Raw genomic sequence first — 16,116 nt, 5'->3', positions numbered from 1 at the left:
TAGGTCCTAGATTTACTCTACCTTGCTATTTTGAATTGGACAAACAAACAAAAAAAAAAAAAAAAAAAAACATATAGTTGACACTAATAGTTGATTTGATTGAAGTTTTTAGGGATTATGCATGCACACAAAAGTAAGAATCCAAATAATTAGGTTTATTTTGGAAATTTGGTTAAAATTTAATTTTTTTGATATTTTTAAGTCATATTACAGTTTTATATTTTTTTTGAAAAAGTTTAAAAGATTAAAAAAATTAACCGTTAACTTACTTCCTATAATATGCTTTAATCTCACAAGATTTTATAATTAATTATGTATATTTAAAGTTGGTATTGGAAAATTACACTATAAGTGAATTTCAATTTTTGATTATAAATTCCGAGTACTTTTCTCATTTATTTTTTTGGATTATTGATGTATGTAATCATGTTAGCTTTATTTTCTTAGGTAAATAAAGATTAAGGGTTCTAATTTTGGAGCTTTAAAAAGAGTTCTAGTGATGTTGAATGGAATGGGACCTACATGTGATGTGTGTGCTTATTTTTTATTTTTTTTCTTTTGTCACATTATTAGAGTTCTCTTTAGAGCTTCAAAATTAAAGCTCTCTATCATTGTTGTTTTTTAGGTTCTTTTTTAAAAGCAGACTATGAGCTTGTTTAGCAACATGTTTTATTTTGGTTAAAAAATTAAAATATCTTATTATACATATTAATTAATTACTTTTTCTTACAATTATCTATTTAATTAAAAAATATTGTAAAAACATAATTTTTTTTTTACCTCATGAAAAGAAAAAAAAAAAAAAAAAAAAAAAAAAAGGTAGTCAAAAACTACTCTTTTTTTTTTAAAAAAAAAAAGAAAAGAATAAGTTCTCAAACTGACTCTATAATGCTACCAAACTTTTCACAACCAAATGTTTATAATTTAACATTCCGGTCCCATGTAAAGTTTAATTACAGGATCTTGTCAACAAATGTTTTTGAAATTCAAAAATCTTACATGAAGGGAAAAAAAAAAAAGAAAAAAAAAAGGGAAATAACATAACAGTGGTATAAAATATATATATATATATATATATATATAAATGCTAAATATTATAAACATTAATAATTAAAATGATAAACTTCTTAATGAATTTGCAATAATTTTTAAAAACTACCTCTGAATGGTAATTCTTCACACAAAAAAAAAAAAAATTTGGGTCACAGATTGAATTTTTATTTTTATTTTTATTTTGTATGTCTTTTATTTTTATGTTTTTAAAAATTGACTTTAGATTGATTGAACGATCTTTAATGCATTAGATAAAATATTCATTTCTATTTATTTAAATTCCAACTTAATTAATGCGTCAATTGCATTCCTTTATTTTTGTCTACAAATTAAGAAATTAATAACTTATTAGATTTTTTCTACCGGTGGTGTTACATACACTAATTAGTGTACTAACTAATTTACCAACATTAGTTATGACATTATTATTGACCCTACTCATTATGTAAATTATAAATACCAAAAATTTCTTAAATTATGTTACGTCATCAATTGGTATACTAGTTAGTACACTAATTGGTGCATATAACATTATTTTTTTCTAAAAAAGGGAGAAGGGAATATTTTTCTTGTCTTTTACCATCTTCCAATGTCATTAATATATGCATGAAGGATATGTTTGAATTTCTCAAACGGTGGTATTACATGCACTAATTAGTGTACTAATTAGTATACTAACTAATGTTATGACATTATTATTGGCTACATTTATTATACACATTACAAATATCCAAAACTTTTAAAATGATGTCACATTATTTATTAATATACTAGTTAGTACACTAATTAGTACATATAACATTATTTTTTCTCAAATTCAAGTATAAACTTCAAAAGAATTTGTCTTCTTCTTTTCTTTTTTTTTATCGGCTAAAAGCTTCAAAAGAATTTGTAGGATCTATGGATCTAAACGATTCATTTTGTAAATTATTTCATATATAATCATTGATGAAAAAAATTAGACCGATATGAAAATGTATCATTTTTTATTTTATTATGTTTACCTCTAAAAAAAAGTACACGTTTTATTTTTAAAAACATACATGTCGTCTATTTCTTTGGGACAAACATAATAGAATAAAAATGTTACGATTATCATATCGATATAATTTTTTTAATATATAATATACTTTCATATGTATCTGAAATAATTTGTGCTATTTAATGAGCCTTTTTTAAGTCATTGGTTTGACAAAATAGCAAATTCATTGGGTATTGCTTAAAACTTAAAAAATATATATATATTTATAAGTATCCACTACCAAGAACGAATGAATTAAGAACATGTTTGAGGAATAATTATGTATTCAGGGGTTTGAGTTGCTTGTATGTAGTCCATTTAGCTGTACCAAACAGTGCATAGTTGAGCACCTGCGTTCATCACGAGTCCCATATTATTTTTTTAAGGGTGAATCACTTTCGTTGCTCTTATGGTTAGTAATTGTATCACTTTAATTCTTTACTTTTTAATTGTAACATATTTAATTTTAAATTTTAAATCTTATTTTAAATAAAAAAATTAAAAATATCATTGCTCAATTTTAAGGATAAAATCGTCAATTTGATCAAATATAAACTAATTTGATAAAAAATAAATGTCAAAAAAATATTTTAAAATTTTTAAAAATTATTTCTACCTACTAAAGTTAAAATTATATAAAATTGATAAATCTTTTAGATATTTTTTTTGTTACCAAATTAATTTTTATATGTGTTTGGATGATGATCATGTAAGGTGCGGTTATTTTTATTTTCATTAAATTAGTTTCTATTTTTTCAAAAGTCAAATATTACGACAACTTTGATATCATTATTAAATCAATCCAGTAAATCAAAAAATCTAAAACTAAAAATATTTCATATATTAAATATATTGAAATCGTAACAACCACCAATTATATGATTATCATTCAAAAACATAATAAAAATTAATATGGTAAAAAAAAATATCTAAAAGATTTATCAATTTTATATAATTTTATCTTTGGTGGGCAGAAATAATTTTAAAAAATTTTAAATTATTTTTTTGATATTTATTTTTAGCAAATAGTTTATGTTTTATCAAATTAACGATTTTGTCCTTGAAATTAAGCAATGGTATATTCAATTATTCTTATTTGGAACAAGATTCAAAATTTAGGATTAAATGTATTACGATTAAAAAATTAGAGATTAAAATAATACAAATCACAAACAATAGAAACCATTAGCGTAATTCGTTATTTTTTTTAAAAAAATTGTGGTATGCTTTCACAAGTATGCTTGTTATTTATTTTATTTTTTTTTTAAAATATAATAAAACCATATGTTATTATTAACAGATCAATCTAATTTATCTAAATGATCTACACTGAAGTCAAGATGGCAATTTGCCTACCCCTAACCCCTTCGTAAAAATTGGGAGAGGATGGCATTTGCCTCTCTCACCCCATTTTCTCGACTCAACAATAGTAAATAATTAACTTTTATATGTGCATATATAATTTATTTTATTAAATATAATAAGAGAGAACAACAAAACATTATATATAAATATATATATATATATTACTTGTCTATCTCTTATCTTAAATCTTCTTTTCCTCGTTAGTACCATATGCTCTTAGAGGTAACAAATTATCCTGACATTTTTTTAGATCCCACTCCGCCTACACAAAGTATGGGATGGGAACAGGGATAAGAATGAGGGCATGGATGGACAGGGGCAAAACTGGAATTTATGATTGAGAGGGCTCAAAATATGATTCTTCTTAACATATAGATTTTAGGGGATTTTTTTTTAAGGTCCTTAATAATAACAATTTAGAGGATAAAGGACACACAAAAAGATAGTGATGCCTCACGTCCCTGAAACAACTTGGCGCGCGTTTTTAATTATTTTGTGGACCAAAATACCCTCGCCAAAATCAACACAGAACCAAACTCATTCCGACGTCTCAGTTACATTCCAAACATCCAGCATCTTCACGAACAGGAGAACAGCAGAATTAGGGTTTCAACATCATCTGCACCATCGACATTACAGCTTCGTTATCTTCTCCAAAAATCATTCCCATTCCTTCCTCACAAATTTCTCTGACCTAGGTTAAAGCTTCGTTTTCACGGCTCATCATCATCTCAGTCCATCTTCGTCACGTCGCATCTTCATCGCGGGCCATATCAGCTCATCATTCAAGTTTCATCCTAACTCTGGTCAGTTTTTCTACAATACAACTAGATTTTCTCTGGAAACACAGTTAATAGCATTTTATAATAACCTTTCATAAATTAGGGTTTCAATTTCGTAATAAAAAGCTACCTGAATTTGAAAAAATTTATTTCTGTGTATTTTGAAATTATTCTTCAACATATTTGTGTGATTTTATCTGTAAATTTCTCTGGCATTTGAATTTCTCTGATTTTTGATTAATGTAATTTTCTTCTTTCAATTTTCTCTGGCATGTTTATTTTCACAACAATTTTTTGTGTTTTTATCTTATTCTTGAACATGTTTCTGTAATTCTGTCTATAAATTTTCCTGCTCCGTAAATTTCTCTGTAATATGTATTTTTAATTGCAATGTCTATCTTAATCTAGAATGTCTATTGCTTTCTTGCCTCTGTCTTAAGTTTCTCTGGTATTTATAATTTTCTCTGACCACATCACATCACTTTCCTCCCTTGTGTCTTTGTCATTTTAAATTTTCTCTGGAATTTTAATATTGTGGACTGGAATGAATGTTTCTTCTTGGAATTTTCTCTGCCATATGTACTTTGAGAAAAAGTTATTTCTCTGAATTTTGATCTTATTCTTGAATATGTTTCTGTCATTTTGTCTCTGAATTTCTCTGCTTTGTAAATTTCTCTGGAATATGTATCCTTCTCTGCAATGTCAATTACACTCTTGCCTCTGTCTTAAGTTTCTCTGGTATTTATAATTTTCTCTGACCACATCACATCACTTTCCTCCCTTGTGTCTTTGTCATTTTAAATTTTCTCTGGAATTTTAATATTGTGGACTGGAATGAATGTTTCTTCTTGGAATTTTCTCTGCCATATGTACTTTGAGAAAAAGTTATTTCTCTGAATTTTAATCTTATTCTTGAATATGTTTCTGTCATTTTGTCTCTGAATTTCTCTGCTTTGTAAATTTCTCTGGAATATGTATCCTTCTCTGCAATGTCAATTACACTCTTGCCCCTGTCTAAGTTTCTCTGGTATTTATAATTTTCTCTGACCACATCGCACCACTTTCCTCCATTGAGTGTCTCTATCATGGTTAATTTTCTCTGCTTGTGTATGTAAATTTTTCTTGCATTTTAATATTATGAATTGAAATTTTCTCTGGAATGGAAATTTCCTCAATAATGTGTAATTTTCTCCAGAATGTGCATTTTTCTCTGGTATGTTTATTTTGTTCAATTCTTGATTTCAATATGGTGTACTTCTCAGTGCCATGTTTACATTACTTTGTTTATTTTATCTTTGCTAATTGTGGAAAGCAAATTTTCTTTCACTTGCCATGTTTACTTTTTTCTATCATTCATTTTCTCTGGTATGTTTACTTCTATCTATAATTTAAACAATTATTGAAAATTTCTCTCCCATGTTTATGATGCTGTGTTGATTTTCTCTGACATGTCAAATTTTCTGTAATTTTCCCTTATCTGTAATTTTCTCTGGCATATCCAATTTTCTCCCTTATCTGTAATTTTCTCTGACATTTCCATTTTTCTCTGGGATTTAATGTTGACATCTCTATGCTTTAATCATTGTCTAGAAATGGCAAAACGTAAAGGCAGCGAAACACCGGAAACACCAAGCAAAAAACAGAAACTGTCTCAGTCTTCTTATGGACTAGGATCAAAAACCAGCAGCAAAACACTAGAAACACCAAGGAAGCAAGAACAACTCTCTCAGTCCTCTTATCATCTAAGATCAAAAACCAGCACTAAAACACCACAAACTCCTTCCCAAAACACACAAGTCCAAGCTGATGAAGCAACTAGCATCCAGATAAGTACCCCAACTTCAAAAGACTCAAGCTCAAGGGGGAAAAAACCTGTTAAACTCCACAGAAAGAGAGCTCACTACAGCATTCAATTCCGATCCAACCTCTCATCTGTCGTCTCCTTCTTTCAAACACTTAAATTCAGTTCAAAACATCTTCTAGAGCTTCAAAAGACCCCATTCTGGTATTTGATCCAAGCTCTAACCACTGGAAGGATGGATCCAAAGAAATCTAGGAAATCCGATGATGATGTAGTTGCCATAATCCAATGTTACAATGAAAAAACAAAAGCATTCACAGTTGGGAAGAAGAACCTGACCTTTACAACAAATGACATGACCTTGATTTTTGGTTTGGAAGGAGGTAAAGGAGCCATGTCATTAAGATACTCTAAAAAGCCAAAATCTGCATTCCTCAGGAGAAGATTCCAAAAGGACACAAGGCTCACTGGTCCTGTTCTTAAAAATGCCTTGGTCAAAGCAATGAAAGGCAAGCAACCAACTGACTTCAAAGATGTAGCAATCATTGTTACATTGTACTTGTGTCTCACCCTATTTTTTGCAACAAGTGGGAATTCAATAGGTTGGGTTTTTATAAAGTATGTGGAACCTCTTGAATCAATGAAACAGTATGATTGGCTGGAAGCAATCACATCAACATTGATTGATTCTATCATGGCATTGCATAGAACTCCAGAAAAAGTTACGGGGTGTGTCATTGCATTGCTGGTAAGTATAATATCCATTCAAATTTACAGTTATCATACTTACAAATTTGTGCGTTTACAAAATTTTATTTACTTTCATTTTCATCACAGTATTGGCTATGTGAACATGCAACTATCATTGACTCAGAAGACAGTAACACAACAGACTTCCCAAGATGTGCCAAGTGGAACCTTCAAACCTTGACGAAACAGCTGCAGAAGACACCAGTCCACTCTCTTGCACCTCGACAGGTTAGATTCCTATTGCTACCGAAATCTCAGTGAAATTTCAAAATTTCTCTAACCACTGCTTTGTTTCCCTCCTTGTGCATTGATTGATTAAGATTAATTTTCTCTGAAATATCAATTTCTGTTTTCTTCTTTGTTAACCACTGGTCTATTTCTGCCATTGTAATCAATTTTCTCTGCCATCCAAATTTCTCTGACCACAATTGTAACACATTAACTTATATGCCCTGATTCATTTTCTCTAATATCTGAATTATGTTCTTTGTTACATAATTTTCTCTGGCCCATCAAATTTTATCTCCTTGTGTGTAATTTTCTCTGCCCATAACTTGTGTGCCTTGCATCTTTGATAAACACTGTTTATTTCTACCTTTCTAATGAATTTTCACTGGAATTCAAATTTCTCTGACACAAATATAGTAAAACATTAACTTATAAACACTGCTTATTTCACTGTTTCATAATTTTCTCTGCCCCATAAAATTAACTCCATGTCTCTAATTTTCTCTGGCCCAATACAATTTTCTCTGAAGTTTGTTTCCAATTAGTATCATTTAGATAAATTTTATTTTCCTTATTTGAATTTTTTCTCTCAGTCAATTTTGTAACATTTCTCTAATAAAAGAGTCTCCTGTTACAGATTGATAACAAGCAGCTAGTCAAAAACCCATCTGAGGAGTTCTATCTTGGCAAAAAGACGAAGAAAGAATTAAAAAAGGCAATTGTCATATTCAAGGAGACATTACAAGATCCATCTGAAGATGGAGGGAATGAACAAAAAGAAGGCAACACAGAAGAATACGAAGCCAGCAATGGACAAGAACATCAAGCAAGCAGCACAGAAGAAGAAACCACCAAAGAAAGTGAAGAAATAGAACCAGAAGACAAAGAACAAAATGAACAGAAAGAAGAAGACAGTGAACAAGAAGATGAAGATGAAGATGAACAAGAAGAAGAGAACAAGGATAAAAGCGATGAAGAAGAAAATAATGAGCAGATGGACCAACAACATGATGGCATTTGTGGCTCAACAATGCATCAGCCTGAAGAATTTGAGGAATCAAAGGATGCCCAAATTGCTGATCTACGTCAAAGACTGAAGGCACTGTCTCAATCTAAAAAAGAAGAAGACAGAAATTGGATGGAATTACTTGCTGAAAAGGATATTTCAATAAGAATCCTGACATCACATAACTCAGAACTTCAAGAAAAAGAAAGCACAATCCGAATGAAACTAAGGATGTTGGAGGTTGAAAAAGCAGACGATGCAAAAACAATTCAACAGTTGAGGTGTTCAAATTCGGAGCTTGAAACTGAAAATGCCAAATTGCATGAACAAGTTCAAGAACTATCTGTCCAACTAGCAACACAACCATACCGAACACCAACACAACTTCAACCACAAGGTCAGTGAAAATCTTGAGCCACAAAAAGTTATGTCCTTGTGCCATCATAACTCAGAGAAATTTCTATTTATTATAATTTTCTCTGTCATTGGTAATTTTCTCTGGAAGTTATATCTCTCTCAACACATTAGTTATATTTCTACTGCTCATTTCATTTCTCTGTATATTTTCTTATTCCATTTTTGGTGCTTGTTTGATTTTCACTGTGTATAGTTGGAATGCAACTGGAACAACAACCAACAACCCAACAAGAGCAAATCCCACACAAACAACAACTGAAACAAAAGAAGAAACTCTATGGTAACTGCAAAATATTGAATTAAATAAATTTACATATTGAAATATCATCTGTTGCTTCAGAGAAATTTCACTTTTCCTAATATTTTCACTGCCTACAGTCAAAAAAGATCCAACCTCAATGATAAAAAATTTAAAGGCAAAAGAAAGGAAGGAAAAGCAGCATGATCCAGAATTCCAATATCCGAAAGTTGCGAAAGTGACTAGAGCTTCAAAACAAGCTGCAAAACAAGTTGAGCAAAGCACGAAGGACAAAGAAGTGCTTGATGCTGATGCATACGTCTTGCCTCAACCTATAAACATCACAAAATCTTGGGTCTTTCCACAAACTCTTCCCATTTCAAGATTGATAAAAGATCATATAAAAGACATCTTGCAGTACATATCAAATGTGTCTGGGCTTGAGTAAGTACAACAAACAAAATAGAACATAACAAACAACAAATTACAAACTTATGTTGCATTAACAACAATTCAATCCCTTCTTTGTCATCTTGTAGAGCTTTAATTTGGACAAGTGAGTTGAATATCATTACCTTTGAAGACATTGGAAACCTCATAAAGCAAAAAGAAATTGGCAACAATGTAAGTCTTTTCCTTTCATCAACATTTCTCTGCAATGTTCCATCAGCCTTTATAAAACAATATTACAATTATAAATCATATTTTTCAGGTCATTGATGGCTATGGAGAGATCCTTTTGGCTGACCAAATCAGAGAAAAACAACAACCAACCTCATTTTTTTTCACATCCATGTGCTTAGTATGTTACTACTATTTTATTTGATTTTCTCTGGAATTTACTTTCTACTTTCTCTTCTTAATATACTTCTTGAAGTCAGTTGTGTCACTAACAAAACCATTTTTTGATTTTCTCTGAGCACAGAATTTCATCAACATGACAGAAAATCAAAGTTTTCGAGTGTCCTTATTTGACAAGCATATTGAAACAGCATGGAGGAACTATAGGTTCCTCCATTTCCCAATAAATACTGGAGGTAATGAGAAGTCCACACATGGAAATCACTGGACCTTGCTTGTCCTGGACAAACAAGACAATTTATGGAGGTTCTACAACTCACTGAGGCCAAGGAGGGATGATGCAGAAGACAAATATGTCAAAGATGCAAAACAATTGGTAACGAGTGCAAATTTCTCTGATCCATCATCATCTTTATGTGATGATAATTTTCATAGAATCCCATTGACTTGTCCGTAAATTTCTCTGTTATATAAAAATTATTTTTTTTGCAGCAAGATTACGTGGAGAATTTTTTGAAAGCTTGTCTTGAAAGAGACGCTCAATCACAACCCTCTTTCAAATTAATTAATTCACAAAACACAAGTTATGACTTTGAGTATGTCAACAATGCTCCACAACAAGAAAGCGATTCGTAAGTTTCATACATCTATAAATAAGATAATTTCAGTTGCATGTTTCTTAAAACTAACCATACCTATAATTTGTATGCAGTCTGGATTGTGGCCTCTTTGTCTGCTATATAATGAAACAATATAGCAAGCATGAACCTATCAAATCCAAATTGTCCACACAAGAAATAAGGTTGATGAGGGCAGAACTCATAGAGAGATTTGTGACCGAAGTTGGCCGGTCATGGACTGAACCAATTGAAATACCCCCAGAAGAACCACAAATGTAATAGTGAAACTAGTGAAAGGAAGACAATGTACATATCCACACAGAGAAAATTGTCTCACATATATGTATATATCCTTTCTTGTTGATACATTGAAGGAATGATGATCCTTGACGTATATGTATATATCCTTTCTTGACTAATCTAAATTTCATTTTTTTTTTTATTTCGACTAATGTAAATTTCAACAATTGTCTGCCAGAGAAAATTGTCTGCAGAAATTTCTCTGGTATAAACTACCAAAAATTCACAGAGAAATTTAACTTGTATCGTCCCAAGGGGATGCCTATATGATCATGTAATCTGTAAAACTTTGTGTTGCTACAAAACAATCATCAAACTCAACAAAACACAAAGCACACAGTAATTTTATCTGCCACTGGAAAATTTCATTGCATGAATTTCAAATTTCAGAACACAATGCCCATATAGTTTTCTCTGATGGTGAAAAATTTCTCTGGATGAAAATTTCTTTGGCTTTGACACAAATTTCTGAGTTCAAGTGAGTCCAGAGAAATTCTTCCCTGGTCCAGAGAAATTCTCAACTCAGAGAAATTCTCAACTCAGAGAAATTCCAAAAGAGCTTGATTTTGTTTCTCGGTTGTAGAATAATTTTTTGAATGCTCTGTCTGCTGTGCACATTTCTTGAAATGACTGATATGAAGCTACCAGAAATTTACAGATAAATTTAACTCATATCTCACCAAAGAAGGTGCCTATATGATCATTCAATCTCTAATGCACTGTGTTAGTACAAAACAATTATCAAATTGAAAAAACACAATCCACACAGTACTTTAGTCTGCCATTGTCAAATTTATGTGGATGAATACGAAGCTTCAAAACACAACACACAGAATTTTCTCTGCCATAGAAAAATTTCTCTGGATGAATTTGACAGGTACTACAAACCCACGGCCTATAGTATATATCAACAAACACACTTTAACTGATATTGAAAAATTTCTCTGGATGAATTTGATTGATATTATTATATACACTGTCCAAAAAATAAATTTCACAAAACAAAATACACAAAGTAATCATCAAATGTATTATTCCATCAATAAAATGTATAATCCTCAACTATTTACCAAAGGTTCCTTGCATGTCCTCTTATTATGGTGACCAATACTCTCACAACGACTACACTTAATCACCCTTTTAAACTCTCCAGTAGAAGCAATTATGTTCTTCTTCGGCCTCCCAGCAGGTCTCTTGCTCAATGGAGGTAGAATCATAGCATCTTCAATGCTACACACAGGTTTTTCAACAGTTGGAACTGGGCCAATCGAAAAGGAGTATGCTTGACGATACATATCAGCATGAAAAGATGGTTCAACAAATGAATTCAAATTCTTTCCACTCCTAAAAATTGCAGCAACAGCATGTTGACATGGATACCCATTTATTTCCCATTTTCGACATGAACAAGTTCTCAACCCAAGATCAACCATAACCGAAGGAAAACAATGCACTTCAAAGACATTATCAGATGATAAACTCACATTCCATGTCCTCCCGTCCAAAAAAGACTTCTCCAACACACTATCCATACGAGGACACAAAATTTTATTCCATTTACTAGAGAGCAGCCTCCTATCAGACCTCATATTCATGATTTGCAACCGTATCATGTCCACCAAATTTGTTATTGGCAAGTGCCGAGCTTCTCGTATCCATGAATTGAATGACTCAGCAACATTTGAATACATCTCACGATAACATTTCCCTGCAAAATATGCATCACTCAAATTTTCATATGGTAAACTTCTCAAGAAAACACTCACAATGTCTCCTCCCTCACTTTTAACTCATTTAACTTGAAATGAAATGATGCCTTTGTTGGAGCATATGCACATTCTGAAAACTTGGACACAATCGTCTCCCTAACCAAATTTGTGTTTCCATATGACAACTTATCCCTCAAATTTCTCTTTAGATGTTCCAGACAAAATCCATGAAAGCAATTCGGGAAAAACCTAGCAATTCCCTCCACAATTCCACAATGTCGATCTGATATGAAACTTATCACCCTTTCTGATCCTAATACTCCATATAAATGTTCAAGAAACCAACACCAATTGTCTTTATTCTCAGCATCAACAACAGCAAAAGCTACAGGAAAAAAACCTACAAAACAAATAGGAACAAGCATATTAGGTACACACATGCAGAGAAAAATAGAACAATAAACAACCAGAGAAGTTTGACACTGCCAACATCCAGAGAAAATTCACACATTTGCAACATCCAGAGAAAATTGAATAAGTGACCAGCTACAGAGAAAATTCACACAATCATAATATACAGAGAAAATTCACTTAGTGACCACCTACAAAACAACAGAGAAAAATAGAACAATAAAACAACCAGAGAAGTTTGACACTGCCAACATCCAGAGAAAATTCACACATTGGCAACATCCAGAGAAAATTAACTTAGTGACCAGCTACAGAGAAAATTCACACAATCATAATATACAGAGAAAATTCACTTAGTGACCACCTACAGATACAATTCACACAATGACAACATCCAGAGAAAATTCATACACTGACAAAAATCCATTGAAAATTCTCACAGTGGCCACAACAATAGAAAATCCACACAGTGGCCAAAACCAGAGAAAATTCGCATTCACTCAATTCCTACATGTATAGAAAATTCACATACTTAGATAAAAATAGATATATTTACAATTACCTTCATTCTCATCTTTCCCCGTTGCAGCAAGCATAACTCCTTTGTATCGTCCTTTCAAAAATGTTCCATCAAGAAAAAGCAATGACCGACAATATTTGAAACCAGCAATGCATGCATGAAAAGCCACAAACACTCTTTTGAAACGCTTGTTATCTTCAAAATCTAACTCAAAACGACTCCCTGGATTGTTCTTCAATGCCTCATCAAAATACCACCGTAATTGATCAAATGACAAACAAGAATCCCCATATGTACTACATTTTGCTTTCTCAACACTCAACCAACCACAGTTATAACTAATTGAGACCCCATACTTGTCTTTCATTTCTTTCACAACATCCACTGGACGAGTTAAAGGTTTTGCACTTACCTCTTCAAGTATCAGCCCAGAAACCAAGCTGAAAGTCATCCTCGAATGTTTACTCGTACGAACCGCCACACCACACGTATGTTCATTGTTCAAAGTCCTTATGTAGAAGAACCCATTTGTTTTTTCAACAGAAGCATGTACACGCCACATACATCCCCTTGATTCCTTATATGCACATTCTGCCGTAACCCTCAGCTTGTCATTTTTAACATACGTAAACTGAAAACCAACCTCAATAGCATACTTGCATAAAAAAGTACGGAACTCAACCACACCACCCTCAAACTTTTGTCCAACACTCGTAATATTATTCCGCCAACTAGCCGACAATAACACCTTTTCTTGGTGAGAACAAAACTTAGAGAGTGAATTCCTTTCAACATCCACCAGCCTATCACACTCACCATCCACAACATCTACCCAATTAGACCCCACTTCATCCTCTTCATCAGAAGTACTACATCTACTAACTGAAACATCAACTATATCAACACCGCGTGCACAAACAACCCTCAACATATTCAGAAAATCAATATTATTTCGAACCATACAATTCGGATGGCCCAAAATAGAATATGAAATACACATAGTCTCAGGTTTCAAATTCTCCCATGTTTTACACAAAATGCCAACCAATTCCTCAAAATTCAATTCGCATGAAACATTAATGACAATAGTATCATTCCCATATTTGCACAGCAACAACACTGCACTGTCCATTGAAACTGAAACAAAAAACAACAAAAAAAATCACAGAAACACTTCACAATAACAACATAAATGTACAGAGAAATTTCTAAAAATTATAATTTTCTCTGAACTTAAAATAAAACTCCAAAGACATCTACAAACTGATATTCACCTTCAAGATAATAAAAAACAAAATCACAGAAACTTAATGAATCACAGAGAAATTTACTGCTAACAATTAAACACAATTATAGAAAAAAAATCACATAGAATACAAGTCCAGAGAAATACTTTTCTCTGAACTACAAACTGAAAGTGAGTAACAAACTTACAATTTTCTCTGAACTACAAATACAAGTATAGAGAAATTTATGAACTTACATTGACTTTCTCATATTTTATCTCCATTACAAACTTCTAATAATATGTCCATATGCACTTATAATTTCCTCTGGACTACACAAACAATAGTGCAGAAAATGAAATTTCTCTAGTTTGAAAAAACATAGAACACAACTATAATTCATCAGCATGTTGATAAAAAACAGAGCACCAAAAATGAACTCTAAACATCAAAATCACCTACACTGTCAACACTATCTGAAATTGATCAAAAAAACAAAGAATGAAAAATTAATTCCAAAAATAAAAATCAACTCTATCAAGCTGGCCTCTCTCTAAACAAAAATCAAAATACATTTGGAATCTAAATCGAAAACAAACCTAATCCAACTCAACTAAAAAACCTACGCGATCAACACACTGTCAACACTCTTTCAAATTGATTAAAAAACAAATAATAAAAAATTAATTCCAAAAATAAAAATCAACTCTATCAAGCTGGCCTCTCTCTACACAAAAATTCAAAACAAATATCAAAATGCATGTGCTATCTCCATCGAAAACAAACCTGATTCAACTCCACTGAAAATCTACGCGATCAATACACTATCACACCACTGAAATCTCCGACGAAATCTCCAACAAAATCTACACGATCGTAGCAATCTTTCTCGTCAACTCCACTGAAATCTCCGACGAAATCTCCACCATAAAATCTCCACTGAAATCTCCGACGAAAACTCCGACAAAATCTCCCCTTCAAATTCGGTTTCCAAAATGTATCAGTTAAGTCAACCATATAATATTCAAACAAATTTATGTTATAAAGGAAGGGTAATTTAGGTACTTTATAACCTAAAATAAATTTGAGGGACCTTAGTCATCAAAACATATTATAAAGGACCTCTCCTCATATCAAAAGTAGAAGAGGGACCTTAGGCCAATTTTCCCTAGATTTTAACAGGAAGCCTATTATTATTAATTGATTTTTTTTTTTTTTTGGTTGGCTCTAAAGCATACAATATCCATGGTGCTAATTATATAATGATAACTAATTGACGCTATTCATGTATTCTTAAGAAATATCATAGTTTAAATTTTTTTTAAAAAAATCTTAATTATAGTTGATATTAACGAAATATGTAATACAACTAGATTAAATTAACATAAGATGCATATTTGTTATGAAATCCATATCATCGCTTCCACTTAAGAGATGAGGAGTTTATTTTGTAAATATTTTTCTCAATTTTTAAAAAATTAACATAAATATATATTTTATATAGTAATCAGTTTAAAGAGTACAAATAAAATTTGTAAAAACTTGTGAAGTGTAAAATGAAAACAATGATAGGCTGACAATATTGAAATAAGTACCCATAAAAAAAATAATAATAATAATTTAGGGAATTGAAATTTAGTTAGACTTTGGGAATCAATATATTAATTATAGGATAAATTACAAATATACTCCTGAGATTTGATTAAAATACGAATTATTTTCTGTGATTTTGAAAATTACATTCCACCGCCTGAGGCTTCTAATTTCATAACAAATCGCCCCTTGTATTAATAAATTATAAATTCAATTAATAGTTTTTAATGATGTTAAAAATATGTTTTAATTAATAATTTAGGTAATTTTATTAT

General features: G+C 31.2%; 2 protein-coding genes and 1 long non-coding RNA gene across 3 annotated transcripts; 2 read left to right on the top strand and 1 right to left on the bottom strand.

The window, feature by feature from the left end:
• Positions 1-3,819: 3,819 nt before the first annotated feature.
• On the top strand, positions 3,820-9,109 carry LOC145813022 (uncharacterized). Its single transcript, XM_082908280.1, has 6 exons — positions 3,820-4,245; positions 5,812-6,770; positions 6,860-7,000; positions 7,638-8,403; positions 8,617-8,703; positions 8,802-9,109. The coding sequence occupies exons 2-6, from the start codon at positions 5,814-5,816 to the stop codon at positions 9,107-9,109; spliced, it is 2,259 nt and encodes a 752-aa protein (XP_082764406.1). The 5' UTR covers positions 3,820-4,245; positions 5,812-5,813.
• A 294-nt stretch (positions 9,110-9,403) lies between these two features.
• On the top strand, positions 9,404-10,046 carry LOC145813892 (uncharacterized). Its single transcript, XR_014357286.1, has 3 exons — positions 9,404-9,463; positions 9,587-9,838; positions 9,955-10,046. It is a non-coding gene; the product is annotated as an uncharacterized LOC145813892 (long non-coding RNA).
• Positions 10,047-12,998: 2,952 nt separating this feature from the next.
• LOC145813021 (uncharacterized) lies at positions 12,999-15,340 on the bottom strand. The gene is made up of 3 exons (XM_082908279.1): positions 15,035-15,340; positions 13,065-14,159; positions 12,999-13,009 (listed from the first exon to the last, which is right to left on the bottom strand). Exons 2-3 carry the CDS (start codon positions 14,152-14,154, stop codon positions 12,999-13,001), a joined length of 1,101 nt encoding a protein of 366 aa, XP_082764405.1. The 5' UTR covers positions 14,155-14,159; positions 15,035-15,340.
• Between the last annotated feature and the right edge of the window lie 776 nt (positions 15,341-16,116).

Source organism: Camellia sinensis, chromosome 15 (assembly GCF_055761805.1).
Source record: "Camellia sinensis isolate YWXY chromosome 15, ASM5576180v1, whole genome shotgun sequence".
Classification (NCBI taxonomy): domain Eukaryota; kingdom Viridiplantae; phylum Streptophyta; class Magnoliopsida; order Ericales; family Theaceae; genus Camellia; species Camellia sinensis.
Note: the sequence above shows the minus strand (reverse complement) of the source record. Positions and strands in the feature narration are given on the sequence as shown.

What these genes read in the sequence shown, in the direction of transcription:
- LOC145813022 (XM_082908280.1), top strand. Translation starts at nt 5,814, where the DNA reads ATGGCAAAACGTAAAGGCAGCGAAACACCGGAAACACCAAGCAAAAAA. An exon ending in ACTCTCTTGCACCTCGACAG is followed by an intron (nt 7,001 to 7,637) that starts GTTAGATTCCTA and finishes CTCCTGTTACAG; the next exon opens with ATTGATAACAAGCAGCTAGT. An exon ending in ACAAAAGAAGAAACTCTATG is followed by an intron (nt 8,704 to 8,801) that starts GTAACTGCAAAA and finishes CACTGCCTACAG; the next exon opens with TCAAAAAAGATCCAACCTCA.
- LOC145813021 (XM_082908279.1), bottom strand. Translation starts at nt 14,154, where the DNA reads ATGGACAGTGCAGTGTTGTTGCTGTGCAAATATGGGAATGATACTATT.